We start from the raw sequence: 17542 nt of genomic DNA, 5'->3' as shown, positions 1-17542 counted from the left end.
GGCATTTAGGTTAAACATCAACAGTAAGCTCCACCTTAACATTGTTGGAATTGGCGGACTGAGCTGAATTTAGTTTAGTGCCCTGGCTCCAGCAGCAACCCGTACCAGATGCTACAGCAGAAGATGTAAGCAGCCCTGCAGTAGGCTGATGTGGGCTACTCTCTGTCCTTCTGTTGTGCTCCTAAACCCTAGGGACTGGCTTTTGAGAGGAGACCAGGTGCTCTAGTTCGGGACTGCTCAACCTTTCTGCGCTGTGGGCTGGGTGGGCAGTGCCCAATCTGTCCGCAGGCTGGATCTGGCCATTGAGCCCCATCCAGCACATGGCATGGGTGAAGCTGGGTTCATTCTGGCCATGTGGGAGCAAGTGGGGCAACCCAGTCCTTGATCCTGATCCCGATCCAGCTGTGTGGTGGGGAAGGGGGCATGCCCCAGCTCTGATCTGGCCATACGTGGGGAGGGGGAGGGGGAGGGGGAGAGGAAGAGGGGCATGGCTCACTCCCAGTCCAGCTGGGTGGGACTTTGAAATTTCCCCCACTGCCAAATTCCCTGACCTGTCAGGAGCCCCGTGGACTGGCTGGCATGTCTCCATGGCCAGATTTGGCCTGTGGGCTGGAAGCTTAGCACCCCTGCTTTAGATCCTTAATATCTTTTTCTTACATAAGACCCATCTTTAAAAATGAAATAATCTCTTCTTTCAAGGTGAACCCAGATACTTTTTTTCTCTACCATTTCGAAAATAGTCACCTTAGACGTGGGTACTTGGTGTGTGTCTGTGGGGGGGGGGTGTGTGTGTGTGTGTTGCTCTTGATTTGCAAGGAAACAAATAAGCGGCTTATTGAGAACACCTGGTACGGCCAACCTTGGTCAATGTTGTTGTTTAGATTTTTTAGATTTAGATTTTTTTTAAAGGCCTTAAAATGTTATTTAGATTTTTTTTTAAAGGCCATAAAATGTTTTCTTTGTAACTTTGGGGGCTAAAATTCCTTTTTCCCAATGAAGTGTCAGTGATTATTACATAATCACTTGACTCCAGGACCTGGAGCTTTAAGAAAGCCTTCACATTTCATAACAACTCACGATAAAATGGAAAGCGTTGATGAGACTTAACTGTTCCTGGCACCTGGGTGACAACCATTGGCAAGGAAAAGGGTTAAAAACCTCTCATTAAACAGGATGGGGTTTGCATGGGGTGAGGACCTTTTACCTGAAGTAAAACATAGACCCAAGAGAAAGCAGTGTTGTGTTCACACTGCTAAGTAAACAGTGTAAGCCCTTTTGTGGTGGGGGCAGAGACTGTCTCTGGCTATAAACGGACATTGTTCTTGGACCGGGATCGACTGTGCTGGGATGTGTCCCCGCGCAGCTGACCCTCCTCACTGGCAACACAGATGTCTCCTGCTGTCCCTCAGGGTCAGGCCCCTGCCACTCACATGGCTTCTGGGGCCTGATCATGTCAGACAACTGCAGGAGGAGGACCGGATTCAGAGCATGCCTCTGCAAGTGGAGCACAGGTTGAAGCATGATAGCACAGTACACACACTCAAGGAATCCCCTGCCAGCAGATCCGCACGGTGTGTGTCTGCAAGCGGAGAACCCAGGAAGGCACTCCCAGGACTTCAGGGACCTGATCCTTACACACCTCAGGAATATCCATGCATGGGATCGGGCTCCTGAAGCCCTAGGTGTGCCTGCCCAGGGCAGCTGGGGAGCATGGGTAGCTCTGGGCTGGCCATACCCTCCTGCCATAGAGCAAACAGACATCCACTGCAAAAAAGCAGCACACATTTTAACTATATATTATTACAGCCACAATTTTATGCATTTGTAGCGCTACAAGGGGCATGGACATCTGTTTGCTTGGGCTTCATGCCACCATAAGAATTTTTATGGTGGCACAAAGATGATATCTGTTTTCAGCCTTTGTTAGGCATTCGTATATTCTAGCATGGTGGGGTCCTGATGTGCGACTGGTGTCTTAGGTGTGGTTTATTATTAGGCATAGATAATTAGACATTGCATTAATATAAAAAATAAATATACTTACTGCCATGAGACTCTGTGGGATTGTCTACATGTACATTTATGCTGGCTTAAATAAATTACTGTACAGTAAGTGGGAGTAAGCCAATGTCTATATGTGCAGGCGTTAAAACGCATTAATACTGTGTGGGTGTCACAGATGGAGGAGTAAGTGCTTCCAGCAGTGACTCCCAGGCCCAATGGGCGCTTTTCTGCTGCTCTTCCACATTTGCCTTTGAAGTCTTCACTACAAGCAGAAGAATCTGATAACCAAGCAAAGCACAATATGTCTGCAGATTCAGTAAACTGATATATATATAACTTCTGCCTTATTGCTCGGGCAGTAGCAGCAGCCAAATGATCAGAAGTTTTCCTCCTCAACCCCTTAATTTTCAGAGGCTGGCAGCCTTTCTAAAACTTTCATATTTGGGGTTTAAATTTGGCAGGGCTTGGGATATCTGAGCAAGCACCGCTCGGCTGAGGATGAGAAAAAAAGAGATGCTTTTTTCCATTATAACAACAAAAAATGTTATGCCTTCTGCACACTGCTAGAGCCAAGGTAGCAGGTGACAGTGAAATGGGTCCATTTGGCAGGTGTATGTCCATTAGGGTACAGAGGTGCCCTGTCAGCATCCTGGTGAAGATCTGCTTGGATCTGCCAAAGTCCTAAGGGTTTGATAGTTATTATTGCGCTTGTACATTGTTCAAACAGCCAGAGGTGCTTTTCAGCCTCTCCGAGTAATCCCAAAGAAAGCGATATGCGCTGTGCCTGCATGTGAAAATAAGAACAGGTTGGAAAATGTTTCCTCATCTTTAGAAAACTTAGATATTTTTGCATAAAGAGGAAAAAAAATGAAATCCCCCAAATGAAAATTTCTTGGTAGATTTTTTTTACCTCTTTTGGCTAAACACAGGATAGGAAATACAGGAAACTGTTTTCAGCCCCAAATTTCCTATTTTGATGGGTTTTGGTCTCCAGATAAAAAATCAAACACTTGAGGAAGGCAGATACTTCTTACAAATGTATTTGGTGAGTTGAGAACCCGGTTTTCTACTGAAATGAGTTTAGATGGAAAATTTTTGGCCAGCTTATCTTGTAACCGACATTTGTCTCCCTGCTATTGGCTGGACAGAGACCCTGACAGAAGCCTTGTGGTTACAGATGTGAAGCTAATTTTACTTCTTAGTTAAAATGCTACAAATAAAATGTTAAAGTTGGTTAATTTACTGCTTGCAACAGTTTAAAGTGTTACAAATAATAAAATGCAGAGAGCTCAGTGTCATTAAATCACTAGAGGATGCTGCAAAAATTGTGTGGTTATAATAAGCTGTCTGTCTGTTCACTGTATAGCTGAGGTGTAAAACAGTGAAACCTCTGTATTCACTAGAGGGAAGAGCTGCAGATATCAGAGCAAATCTGACAAAATTCCATTGAACTGGATACAAAGAGAAAGCAACCAGAAGAGATGAGTGAAACCTTTCCTTTGGTGGAAGCGAGGGAAGGGAACACCGGCTAGGTTACCTTGCTTGGCTGAGTTTTGGAATGATTTCAGGAGCAAAAGGCCTCTCTTGTCTCCATTTATCAATGTGAAGAGGACCTCTTGGTCACTTCAGGTCTTGGAATTTGTTCCACCCCTTGTAACTAAGTCCATCTTTCTGTTTGATTTCTCTGCCTAAAGGTGGGCCTTAATGTTCTGGTTCAGAGAGCAAACAAGTTTACCCCAGCCACCCGTCTCTTGATCCAGAGGTTTGTGCCATTCCCTGCTGTAGGTAAGACAATACATTTTCTCTCTACTTTGTGTGTTTGTGATACTTATCTAACTATGGATTCATGCTCTTCCACCTATGCAGGTAGTTTCTGTCTTCGTGACTTGCGCTGCCATTAGAATGCCAGGCAAACCACATTGCCGAATTATACAATGAGTGGTTGGGATTATGTTTTCCTAACCAAGGAATTTACTGTTACAGGGGGACCTTGATGTTGGTTGGTAAAGAGCAGTCTATTTGGGTCACTCATGCCATCAAGAGAAGATTGGGCTCTTCTGAACTCTACCTTAGGTGATCGTATAGCCCTGTCTTAGAGCAAACAAACTCTAACACCTGCTGTTTATGGACCGTGGTTTGGTTAATAGAAAGCACTTGCAAGGTGTTACCAGGCTGACATGTTTTGGTTTGTATCTTTGAAATATCATTTAGGTCAGGAATTGGCAAACTACAGCCAGATTTGGATCCAGCCCATGAGGGTCTGATTCTGTGTTGGAGCGACACCAATTTAAAAGGGACACATTGGGCATGTCTACACATGTAATTACACGCACCTAAACTTAAAGCATTTTTGTTTAAGGTGCATTAAGGTGATTTAGGTGCGCATCTACCCATAGACACACTAATGCACATTAAGGTGCATTAAATTTAGGCTGGCATAGCCATGCCGCATTAGCCCACATGTAGCCATGCTAATGCACATTAACGCAGAGTGCATCCATTAATACACACTGCGTTAATGCATATTAAGCATGTACATGTGGGCTACTGTGACTTAGCTATGCCAGCGTAAATTTGGTTTTTGCTTTAAGCAGGTATCAAATTTAGGCAGGATTAGCTTAAAATCAGGATTTTTAAGACATATTAAGGGTGTGTGTCCACACATGTGTGCCCTTAATGCATCTTAAAAATGGCAATTTTAGGCTAATCCCCCTAAAGGGGCCACATGTAGACAAGCCCACTGAAGCAACAATTTAAAGCTTTCTGATCTGTGCCCTCACCACCAAATTTGCCCTTCCCTATTAGCGTTCTCCATAGCTTTCAGTGGAAAGGGGCACAGAGCAGGGAGGAGATTGGAGTAGCTGGGGAGGAGGATTGGCAGTCCGTGGTGGTAGCTGGGTCACAAGTGTCCAGCCTGCTGCTCAGAAAAGTTGCCAGCCCCTGACCTGGGTGAAGAAGGCTGCCTTTTTAAGTGCAAGAAGATTTGGAACTGTCATTAAAGTATTCCAGAGCGATGAGAAAATATTACAGAAAGAACATGTTTTAGTAACGGGTAACAAGTTTCGAGGGCTGAGATCAGAGTGCAGGGATCTGCACGTGGTGCAGTTATTTAAGGGGTTGCTGTCCAGTGCCTGTCTACTCTTCCAGGCAGGGACCATCCCATTTCCTTGTAAAGAGGGAGGAGCTCTTGAACCCCTTCCCTTCCCCGCCCATTAGACACCCACATTCATTTTGAATAGCAGTAGTGAGAACTAGGTGTTAATGCAGTAGCCAGCTGCTTCTGGAGCTCTGCTTTCAAACCTACTTACAGGTTCCAAGTGAGGCAATTATTCCTGGTATTAACCTCTCCTTGGTGTTTAGAAAAGCACAACGCAATTAGCAGTAGAAGCACCAATTCCCAGTGAGATCTGGCACAAATCACAACCGGATTTGTAAATGGCCTTATATTGGGGCGTCTTATTTTTTTAAACTCCCAAGTTAAGCATGCTCTTTAGAGTCACTGAGCACCTTCAGCTCCCACCAAGTCTGGCTGGAGGAGAGGATGAGCTGGCCTTTTAACAACTAGGCCCAGAGATTCTTAATTTGGATGCACAGAAGTGTACACACTCATCAGGATCTGGGGGAACGTCTGTTCACCAGAGCACCCCAAGGGATGACAAGATCTAACGGTCACAAACTCTGCCGCGACCGATTCAGGCGGGACATAAGGAAGAACTTCTTCACTGTCCGAGCCCCCAAGGTCTGGAATAGACTGCCGCTGGAGGCGGTACAAGCACCTACTTTGAATTCTTCAAGACACATTTGGATGCTTATCTTGCTGGGATCCTGTGATCCCTGCTGACTTCCTGCCCTTTGGGCGGAGCGCTGGACTCTGATCCTCTGGTGTCCCTTCCAGCCCAAATGTCTGTGAAATCTGTGAAGTCTGTGGCTACTGTTAGAAGTATTGGCCTTGACCTTTTTGTGCCTTTCAGGCTTTCTGGTCTCCCCAACAGCCATACCACAGACAGACCGACCCTGGATATCTGTTCCGTGAAGCTCTTAGGACACTTGGCAAACACAAATAATGATCATACTTGTCTGCCTATAAGACGGGTTGTGTGGATTGCTTGTGGTGCACTTTAAACCTGAACTGTTCCCCAGGCTTCTGTAAAGCAGTTCTCCCTTTTCATCCGGGAAAAGTGTGACTCCTTCCAGGACCTCAATAGGCAACAACAGTTGTAAATGGTATATTTTATGCTGGGTAGAATGTATATGGTGTTGGTTTAGGATCATAAGCAAATAGGACTGGAAGGGACCGCACAAGGTCATCTAATCCAGCCCCTGCTCAAGGCAGGATCACCCCTGACTAAACAATCCCATCCAGGCACCCATCCAGCTTCCTCAGTTCCCAAGCTTGTGGGTTCTCAGTGGGTTCAAGGTGCCTATACCCAAGCAAATGCTCCTAATCTCATCTGAAGATGGAAGCTAAGCAGTCCTGGGCTGGGTTCATAGTTGAATAGGAGGCTCCCTTGTATCTCCAACACCTGGGATTACAAATGAAGGAGCTGTGGGTGAATGCTAGGGCTCAGATCCTGCTCCATCTCTAATACGTTTAAGGCTAGGAACATACATAACTTTGAACAACTTTACAGCGGAAGGGAGAATTTCTGCTTGGGTACAGGCATGAGCTGCTCTAATGTCACTGTTACATCTGCCTACTCTCATAGCAGTTCAAGTAAACTAAATCTCTGTAAATATAACTCTTTGAGAAACAGGTAAGGCCACAACCATTTTGCTGCAGCACAGGAGCATGCAGAGGTAATGGTTACATCAGAACAACATATAGCAGTGTCATTTCATAACCATGCTATTGTAGTGTCTGGGTGTGTATGCCCTAGGTAGCACTTAGATTTTTTTTGTTATCTAAGCCTCTAAGGCTGATCTTTTCCACCCTGCTCAAGTCTTGGAAAACACTTAACCCATATGCTTTTGTGATGCATTGGTGTATTCTTCCAATCACTATTTCACACAAAATGCACAAATAACATTGGGAGCTGGGGCCAGAACCCAGACCTCCCTCCCTGGGGCGAGTTGTCTCCACTGGGCTACAGAATCAGGCTCTCTCTTCCCTTCTGTCCTAATCTATGATACTTGCATTCCTGTTTCTCCAATAATCCAGTTTCAACACAGGGCATGGAGGAAGTCCTCTGTTCTGCCAGCATATAGCCTGGTGTTTAGGGCACTCTTGTGGGAGATGTGGGTTTGAATCCACACCATTTGGCTACCTGAAGGGAAAGCTGTCATTTCACCAGCTTCCTCTTGACCAAGCTTGGCATCAGCTAACTCGAGATCAACTCCTGGTATAGGCAGATCTCCTCAAGGCATCAACAGGAGATCATGATATCAGAGAGTGCAGCCATCCTTCAGACCGACTGGACTAGTTCTGTGATGTGAGTTGAAGAACAAGACCTCAACATGTTATTTAAATATCCAGGTAGTAGCCAAATAAGCATTCAGTCCTGTGAGGTGCTGGGAGTCCACACCTGCATTTTGGAAATGAATTGGGAATTCAGGAGCTAGCACTTTGCTGCACAATATAAAGGGATTTTAGTGTAAGTTAGAATCAGGCCTTCTGGGATTCAGTACGGACTTAAATGGTACCTAAGCCTAGCACAGACTCTGCACAGAGGTAAATCTAACCTTTAGAGCTAAGCAAATTATCCATGATTGTTAATATTCATTGGATGATTTTTTTGTGTTGTTGAAATGATTGCATGTATTCATCACTCAAAGCTCTTATGTTTCTCCAGCATGTGGCTCTCAATCAGCAGACCATTCAGGAATTGCACACTTCTAAAGGAAATATGCAGTTCAGACTTAGCTACCAGCAGCTATTTGATCAGTCAGTCCCAACACTCACAATCACGAATGCCTGTACTGCTGAAGATTCATGTTCATGGCGAGTAAGCACAGAGGGTCAGGAATACAGCTGGCTGAATAGTCGTACTTGGCCTTTCCCACTATTCATTCAATTTGACTTGAAGCTGGTACGAGTTCTCATACATCACAGATTGCCATTAAAGTCATGCTCCTCCTGCACTGGCCAAAGAGAAGAATAGAGTTCCCCCTAGTGCACTGTGGCTGTAGGAGGATATTGTACCAAGAGGGGGATGTGTCTTTCGAATTGCTGAAGATTGTGGCAAAACAGCCTTGTAGCAAAGGAACTGTTCAAAGCTGTGGCAGAAATTGTGTCAAAAGCAGGAAGCTTATTTCTCAAAGTTTCCATCCCCAACCAGTTGAAATAATAGTAAATATTGACTGACCATAAAGAATGACAACCCTAAAGCACTTTGCATTCAAGATGTATAGTATTGCTGTGGGTTGAATGGGAGACAAAATCAAGGGCCTAAATCAACGATAGACTTCATCCTTATGGTAGCAAAAATGGATGCAATGCTCTTGCTGAGGGAATACCAACTTTTAGGAGCTTCCTATGGAAAAGGGCAGAACAGTGAGAATAGTGGGCATCCCTCTGCCCCTAGCTCTTTGGAAGTACAAAATGAAACTATGCTGCAGTTTTGTCATTTTAATAGTTTGCTCCAGGAGGGGAAACCTACCTTGAGGGGAGACCTACCTTGGAACAAAGGTGCTGCCTGTGGTGCAGTGGTGTTCAGCTTTTTGGCCCTGTAGGCCAGATGAGTGGTGCAAAGCTACTCTGTGGGCCAGTTTGGGCTCTGGGACCCAGCACACTCCCCTACACACCAGAATTGCAGCCTGGGGGCTTAGCACCATCCCTTCCCAGCCCCCAACACTGGGTTTGGGCCCTGGAGTCTGACACCGCTCCCTCCCACACCTTGGATTGGAACCAGGTGTCTCTGAGCTGCCCCTGCCCAGTCCTGCATGCTGGGATCCAGCACCTGACCCAACATGCAGGGCCTGGAGATCCCCGCGGGTCTAGAAATTTGGCAGCAGGGGTGGAGCCACCACTCCCTCACTGCTAAATTTCCAGACCCGGATGACACAGGCTCACAGGCCAGATCTGGCCCACAGGCTGGAGGTTAAGCCCCCCTGCTGTAGAGCAGTGTTGTCCTTCTGTTGACCAGTTTCAGAGGGTTGTGGGCTGTTGCCATTTGGAGGAGAAAGACCAACGCCATCCCAAATGTCTTTGATGCAGTCCTGCTTGCTGGCAAAGGATGTATGAAGTCCTGTTTGCTGGATGCAGCAGAAAGCAACCAAGTGAGTGCTCCCCTGCTTACAATCCCAACCCCCTTTTTCCGGCCAGCACTTGGCCCCAAATCCTTCCTTTGTGCTTTTCTCAAGGCTGCATTCCTGCTAGTTCCCGAAGAGTGTGCCCTTGGCTTCTTTCTTGCTGTCTTCACTGTCTCCACTTAACAAACTTATGAAAAAAGGATGAGGGCAAGAGACCCCAGGGACAGAGGCATTGCCACATAGCAGCAGCTCCATTGCAACTACCCATGCACATGCATGTGCCCCATGGTGGTAGAAGCTAAGCTACAGTAACTTACCCTGATTTCACTGAGGGTCTGAGCTGCTGTGGTTAAACTTCTTACTGTGGATAACAGCATGTGCATGCTGACTTGGAATGCAACAGGGCCTGTGCAGCAAGCCTCCGCTCCCTTTACCATGCAGTGCATGATATGTCCATATGCTCCTTCTTTGCCCTGTCCCTTTTACAGGCACACAGACCATCACACAACAATAGCTAGGTATCCTCTACTGCTCACCTGTGCCATTGTTCTGTGTGGTGACATGTGCCTTAGTTTGAGTGGAGCCTGATACTGTTTCAGCTACTTACACCCATTATGGAACCACCTTTCTTACAAGTCTCTTAGATAAAGGGCCATAACTAAGCCTAGCATTCCTTCCCAAAGTTAAACTTGTGCAACCACGTTTTCTAGCTCTCTTGGAATACAAAAAAAAAGAAGATATCTGAGTATCTTAAAAGACTAATCACCAGTCAGGAGCCATTGCTGACCTGGATAATGATTATTGCAGCGATTCCACACATTTAATGAAGCTTCTTCTATTTCTGTAGCAGGCCATTAAAGTGAGAACTCTTTAGGGCTTGGTTCAGTTTTAAAGCTTCACCCAAGTTGGTTCTTCTGCTGACTGTGCATCAGACAATTTTCATCCCCGATTTAGACTGCTGCTCAGCGACAGGTGAAATTCTCCAGCCTCTGCTAGATAGCAGAAGACAAAGAAGAATACATTTGCGGCACTGGTCAGGTCGCAGCTGGAGTACTGCGTCCAGTTCTGGGCGCCGCACTTCAGGAGGGATGTGGACAGCATGGAGAGGGTCCAGAGGAGGCCGCTCGCATGATCCGGGGGCAGCAGGGCAGGCCCTACGAGGAGAGGCGACGGGACCTGAACCTGTTCAGCCTCCGTAAGAGAAGGCTGAGGGGGGATCTAGTGGCAGTTTACAAACCAGTTGGGGGGACCAGCAGGCATTGGGGGAGTCCGTGTTCCCCCGAGCACTACTAGGAATGACTAGAAACAACGGTCACAAGCTGGCGGAGGGGAGATTTAGCCTAGACATCAGGAAGTGCGACTTCACGGTCAGGGCAGCTAGGATCTGGACCCAACTTCCAAGCGAAGTGGTACAGGCTCCTACCCTGGGGGGCTTTAGAAGAAGGCTAGATGAACACCTGTCCGGGGTCATTTGACCCCGTACTCTTTCCTGCCATGGCAGGGGGTCGGACTCGATGATCTGCTCAGGTCCCTTCCGACCCGACCAACTATGAAACATCCAAAGGTCTGGAGCCCAGCCTTCAATTGTGCCAGCAGGCTGGCGGTACGCAGGTTACCTGCACATACAGCTTTCACACCTTTTGTGCCTGATCACTTGTACATGCAAAAAACAGGACATTTGTGTGCAAGGTGCAGAGCTGAATTGTTAGCCCATGTAAAGCATGAAGCAGTGATCTGAGCATTCACCTGGAAAGGGAATTGCTGCTTTTACTGGATCATTTGCTGTTTTCAAATGGGCCTTTGGGGTCAGTTGAGGAAAAGCAGTAGGCTTGCCCTTCCTGCCCTCAACCCTGTCCTTCTGTCTTCATTGCTTTCAGTCATCTGTTTCCACTTACTAAGTGTTGCTTTCTGCTGAAAAGTAAGTAGGTATGGTCAGTAGTCCCTGTCCCGCATTTGCTTTTGTTCTGTTTGTGATTACATAGGTGTAAATTTCATTTATTTTCATGGTGTTTCAGACCTTTTCTTGGTATCAGAGAAACAGCCTGTTAATTGCTTTCACTTGATCCCTGTGTGCTTGTTGCTGTTGTGATTGCTTTCCTGTCTTCCTTTCCCTGCTTTACCCTCCTGTATGTCTGACTTCTGCATGTAACTGGCTAAATCATCATGCTGGATTTCCCCTGCCTACACACTACAATTTTATCCACACTTGACTTTTCCCTTCCCAACCATCAGCATAACATAATAGGGGCACAATTTCCTGGAGCTGGTGCTGCAGCGTGCGTGTGTGTGTGTGTGTGTGTGTGTGTGTGTGTGTGTGTGTGTCTGTATATGTAAGTACAAAGTATATTAATAGTATATAAGGAATGGCAGCACTAGTGACACACATGAACAGGGGTTCATGTTACAAGTCAGTCAGCTGTTGGCATCAATGCTATTGCCTCACAAGCCAACTTAGTTTGTACCTTCTTCGGCAGACCTGCCAGGCTCATTATTCTTACCTCTGGCACATGCGCTGTGTGTGTTCGCAATGTAGCTGTCAAAGAGTGGCAAAGTGATTATGCCTGATGCAGTAAAACCTATCTGAGTGTGTAAGGTCAGTGCCATCCTCTGAACCCCCTCTTGAACATAAGCACATGCCCCCAGAGCAAAGCAAAAACCTCCAAGCCTTTGACACTCTTCTAGCCTGGCATATTTGTGGAAAACGGTATTTCCTGAAACCATAACTCCTAGAACTGATCACAGAAGGTATGGGGCAAGGCAAAGGAAAAGGGATATTCTTTGGAGGTATCAAGGATCAACGCAATCCCCAGTGCTGTGGTGTCAGGATCTAGTGAATGCCAAGGCCAGCTAGTATATAACATTTGACCTGGCAGTCTAAATAGCCGTCTCATATTAAAAACCACATCATTCTCTCCCTTTTGCTGTCTGGTGCTCATCCGGCACCTTTGCTGAAGACTCTTGAGATTATTTCACAAAAATAAGCTTTATAATTTTTTACAAGTGGGGCAACTGAGGTATGTGGCATGGTTAAAATAACATACTTAACATCCCACAGTGGACCAGTGGTGGAGTCTCCTGACTTTACAGTACCCTACTCTCAACAGTAGACCATACTTGTTTCCTCTCGTGCTATAATTTGATCCATCCAAATATGTGTGTGCGCATACATGTGTACTCATGTGCATGTGTAATTTTCCTGCAAAAAACCCAGCATGGAAATGCTGCCAAGAGTTGTCAAGTAAATCTCTGGAAGTGAGTGCTTATTCAGTGTGCTGGCTTGGGGTGGAGTGAGAGAGGAAGCTATTTGATATTCACCTGCTATGCTTACTCCGCAGTCTGTTCCCCTTTCCCTTATCCACTGCACATGGTTCATCTGTACCAAATGAATAACTACAGCGCAGGACCCACACAAAGAATGAGGCACAGGTCCTGCTGAAACAAAAGCCTTAATCATGTAATTACAGACACACAGCACACACCAAAAGGGCGCAAGAGTAAATTTTATCTGGTTCATCATGGTTGACATGGCCATTTCCTGAACAGCACAGTTACCTTGGAGAAGTTTATCCCAGATTAACAGTGTAGTACACTTTTGGAGTAAATCAGTCACAGTAAACCTGAATGGATACACAGCTGCTCTCTCAGAACTAGTTTTCATAGGACTGAAGTGATGTAGCTGCAACAATTCATGAAATATATCAGTGCAGTGCTGCTCAACCTTCCAGCCCCTTGAACCACACGAGTGGTACGGGACCAATGCATAGGCTGAATCTTGCAGGCAGAGTTCACCTGTGGGCCATATCCCACACAAGGCTGGAGATATGACCCCACAAACCAGCCCAGCCATGTGCACTGGGCTGACCTCACCCATGGGATCCGGCCTGCCCACTAGATCTGGCCATGGCGCATCCTGCACATTGCCACAATCTGGCTTGTGGGGCCGTGTCTTCCAGCATGCCGGGCTCCCCATGGGTCCAGAAATTTAGCTGTAGGGGAGCAATGGCAGTGGTAATTCCTGTGGCTCTGGACAGCCAAGCACCACTGTATACAATATGAATATAGTAGCTTTCATCAGTAAATGCCATTACAGTGCCTGCCAGTAGGTTGCAGAGGGGCTGGCTGGCATTGAGCAAAGGTGGCAAGATGACAGACACACGGCTGGTACGCTGGTGTAACGTATACAGGTGTGCAGTTATTCCTTACTTCCTGTGGGATAATTTTACTGTGGGCTGGAGTGACGCCTGCGCTGGGCAAGGGGGGTGGACCTGATGACTTCATGAGGTCCCTTCCAGCCCTACTGGCTCCCTGTGATCAGAGACCTGACAAAGAATGCCTTGCATTTGAAAGCTTGTCTAACTTCATTGCAGCTGCATAGTTGGTCCAATAAAAGAGATCACCCTAAGAAATCCTTGCCTCTCACATCATTTCTGGGCCATCGTGGCTACAGCATCACTCTTACTCTACCTGGGTACATCCACCTGAGACATTTACTGCCCATTTAGGGTGCACGAAACTCATTAACTCTGCTGTAGGTTGGTACTTGTAAATACAAGTGCTATCCTGTGACAGCTTTCTTTCATACATAGCAGTGCATGTGTAGACGCTGATGGGGCTGGTTGGGGCAGGAGGGTGCTTCCGTGTGAGGCTGCCTGCTGGCTAGCCCCACACTGAAGCACTTCCGTGCCCTAGCCAGGCCCTCTGAGGCACATTGAGCCAGGTCGGAGCAGCCCTGGGGTGGCAGGCTGACACCGGGACCCCCTGCTAGTTGGGGTGCACTGACAGGGTTCCACGTGCTGTTCATGAACAAACTCCAAAGCTGATTGCTCCGGAGTAAATTGTTCCCAGGCACATGTTCAAACCACATGCTTAGAAGCAAAAAAACTCTAGAGTAGTAAACCCTGGAGTTTATTCATGTGCACGAATTGCACATGTAGATGTGCCCCCTGTGACATATACTCGCATTAGGCTGTGTAGCATGTGTCCAGTCTGCTTTTACTAGAAAGTAAGGCACCTTTGGAGTGCTTTATTCTTTAATGCCTCTACTATAAGCTTTCCAGAGCAACCTCAGTTATGACCTAAAGGTGTATGGCAAGCAATAATGAAATGTCCTGATCTGCATAATCTTTGCAAATGGAGCAGGATTCAATGCCTAGTGAAGTCCATTAGAACTTTTTCTGTTAACTTCAGTGGTTTCCTGAGGTTGTGGGCTAATCCCTGAACAAAAGAGAGGCCTGCAGAGCTTTGCCTTATTCATCATGCAGATAGAGATTCTATTATCATCTCCTTCCCTGCTTGCAATAGCTCGCGTGATCAGAGCCAGCAGAATGCTAGAGACTACGTGGCACCTGATAATGTCCCCTCGGATGCACGATACTGATGGGAACTGGGGAAGAATGTTGTTTAAAACACCTGTTGTCCAACATCCATGCCCTAAGCCAGTGGAGGCCAACCTTTATGGCAGACGGGCCACAAATCAGCCCAGTACCTTCCCTGAGTGTCACTCTGATGGCTGTCCCCTGCCTGATCTGCTGCTCTGCTCTCTGCTTCCCGCCCTATCTGCTTCTGACCTGCTGCTTGCAACACACCAAGGCTGCCACGGCTGGCCACCTCTGCCCTGAGTAATTTTGGGCAGATCACTTCTCTTTTCTATGTCTCAGTTTCATCAGGAGCAAAATAGGAGTGATGACAACCTCCCTTTTGAAAGGGACCATGGATGGAAAACACTAGGAGTCATTACGTTTTTATTATTAAATCCCTAGTGCTGTGGTCACATAGCTCTTCCTGTTCCAAATCTATTTTCAGTGGGAAATTTTATTTAACTGGGTTTTTTTGTTCGTCATTAAGATGGTGTTAACAGAGGGCAGAATATTTGAAAGCCAGATCTTAGACCAGGCTCAGATTAGCAACATAGGCAGAAAATCTCTGCCACCAGGTTGTTCTATTTTTACACAGAGGTGTTAGGAGAAGGAGGTTAAGCTGGTGTCAGAATTGATTGGGGACCCATAATTAATTTATTTAGCCCTTAATTAATTCTCCAGTTCTTACTTTATTTGTGTACTGTCATGCTTAATTTGTATGCCAGGACGTCAGGGTTCCTCCTCCTAATTGCTGCTGCGTTGTTTTGAGAGCTGTAAGTTATTGGTTTGAAGACCTGGGCAAATTGTTTAATTAGAGATGTACTTTTAGATTAGCTTTAAACTACCAGCCTCCAGAAAGGAGCTAGATTTAACCTTTTAAAGAGAGGAGGCCAGTAGCTCAGCTGATGTAAGTCCCTATAGCTCCACAAGGATTAAAACAGTTTAAACCCTGCTAGGGCTCTGGGCTCTGGACTGCCATGCTGATTCTCATTGGCTTCTGATCTGGTTGGTCTTTTGTGCACGCCACCAAATTGGCCTTTAAAGCGGCTTCACTGCCCTTTTGCACTGCTTTAATGGCATTGCTGCTTGCACGCTCAGTGGCGTATTCCACTTTAATGGCGTCGCTGTTTGCACACTCAGCAGCATGTTCTGCTTTAAATTACTTTGTTAGGTAGCAAGATAAAACACCTTCAAGGTGTTTTAGTTTGCTACCTAACAAAGTTCAACAATGCATGGGGCGCTGGAGCCGATGTGCTCAGGGCTTGGCAGGCTTCCAGTGCCCTGTGCACGGTCCCTGCTGCCTCCTCCCAGCGGCAGGGATGGTGCAGGGGTGCTGGAGCTTACCTGCCTCTCCCACAGCAGGGGGTAGGGGACAACCGAACTGCCACTGGGTCACGTAACCCCCTGAGCTGTAGGGGACCCCGGGGTGGCGAAGAGCCTGATCTTTTCTTTTCTTTTTCTTCTGGAACCTACCTGCCTGCTTGAGCGCACGGGGTCCCAGTGCTTCCCTCTGTGGCTGCAGAGCTCCTCAGGCCTGCCTGGGCCAGGTGCCACCGGGGGGAACTGCCATGGAGGGAAGCACCAGGCCCACTGACAACTTGCCCCCCACTCCCTGCTGCCAGAGAGGCAGGTAAGGATCGGGCCCCCACCCTTGTGTACATGCCACAGGGGTTTAGTTTGGTTTAATTCTCCCTAAATTGAACTAAACCGAATTAACCCCCCGTGGTGTGTACAAGCAGCCATTCTGGTTCAAAGGCTATTATCTTTTATCCCAAACAAATGATGGAGCCCCAGTGAAATACATGGGCCTCCAGCTTGAAAGGCTCCTACTGTCCTGCACATCGCAGTATGGTTCATAACCCAAGGCTGCAGAGGGGACCAAATCTGACCACCCATGCACTGGAACCTGGCGTAGCCACCTTGGGGGGTAAATGCTCATGTGGCTAATTTGCACTTGAGCCGCACCAATGTGGCTGCATGCACATTAGTGATGTACTAAGGTGTGTTTGGTGCTAGGATTCCCTGGGGGGAGGGCAGGGAGGAACAAGCCATCACCTTCCCATTTTCCTTAGCACTGCAGGGGGCTGTACTAGTCTACAACTTGTTTCTCACTGCACTGTAGGAGACATTGTCCATCTTTTCTGGGCTCCTGTACAGAAGTCTTCTTAGCCTGCCAGCCCAGCAAACTAAAGGACACCTCGATAAGACTCAGTTCCACACTGCTGGTCCTGGCCTTCATCAAATGGTTAGCAAGGGAGGGATTCACCTGAGACTGCTGGCATTCATCCAGTTCTTATTTGGGGAACAGCAGGCAATTGCAGGGTATGACATGCACTGGAGGGCATTTCAGCAGCAACTTGTCACCCAGAGAAATCAGCAGCAAGTGTTGCTGAGACCATGCAGCATGATGGATGATCTAGGTGTTGGTGGATCTCCCCATGCTGGCCGTCTGGAGCCAAACCACATCATCTGGCAAACCTGCAGCGACTGACGCTGGCTGCAGAACTTCTGCAAGAGGAACAATACTGTCATAGACCTGGACAAGGAGGGTGTCTGAACTTGACACCAGGCAGAGGGAGGCTACACCAGCACATAGCAGGTTGCTTTTGCCATCTGGGAGCTGGCTGCATTGGCTAGCTACAGGTCGGTGCCATTTGGCCTGGCATTGTCAGGTCAGTTCTTGGCAGTGTTGCACTGCAGGCGTGAGATTCAGGTTGTTGCTGCGGTGAACTCACAGGTGGTGAAGATTACTAATGCCCATAACCGATAGCTGGCTCTGAGAAATGGTGCTTCCCAACTGCTTGGGAGCCATCACTGACACACGCCTGCCTACCATTTGCCTCCACAAAGCGCACATGAATATTTTAACCTGAGAAGAAAACGCGTGCTTGTCACACTGGAATTGTTGGACAAGAAGAAATCACGAATAATAACGATGGATGTACCAGTAGGATGTAGGCTACCATGATATTCTTAGCATCTCATATATTCAG

General features: G+C 47.1%; 1 protein-coding gene across 3 annotated transcripts in view; it reads left to right on the top strand.

Moving 5' to 3' along the window:
- The window catches only part of SFXN5 (sideroflexin 5), a 209612-nt gene that overhangs the window by 110881 nt on the left and 81189 nt on the right, over positions 1–17542 (top strand). For all 3 annotated transcript variants that reach the window (XM_019552962.1, XM_019552960.1, XM_019552961.1), the window contains exon 10: positions 3699–3789. In XM_019552962.1, coding sequence (XP_019408507.1) covers positions 3699–3789 — 91 coding nt within the window. The remainder of the gene's footprint in view (positions 1–3698; positions 3790–17542) is intronic.

Source organism: Crocodylus porosus, unplaced genomic scaffold, assembly GCF_001723895.1.
Source record: "Crocodylus porosus isolate Cpor-Errol unplaced genomic scaffold, CroPor_comp1, whole genome shotgun sequence".
Lineage (NCBI taxonomy): Eukaryota > Metazoa > Chordata > Crocodylia > Crocodylidae > Crocodylus > Crocodylus porosus.
This window is presented reverse-complemented; position numbering and strand designations above follow the sequence as displayed.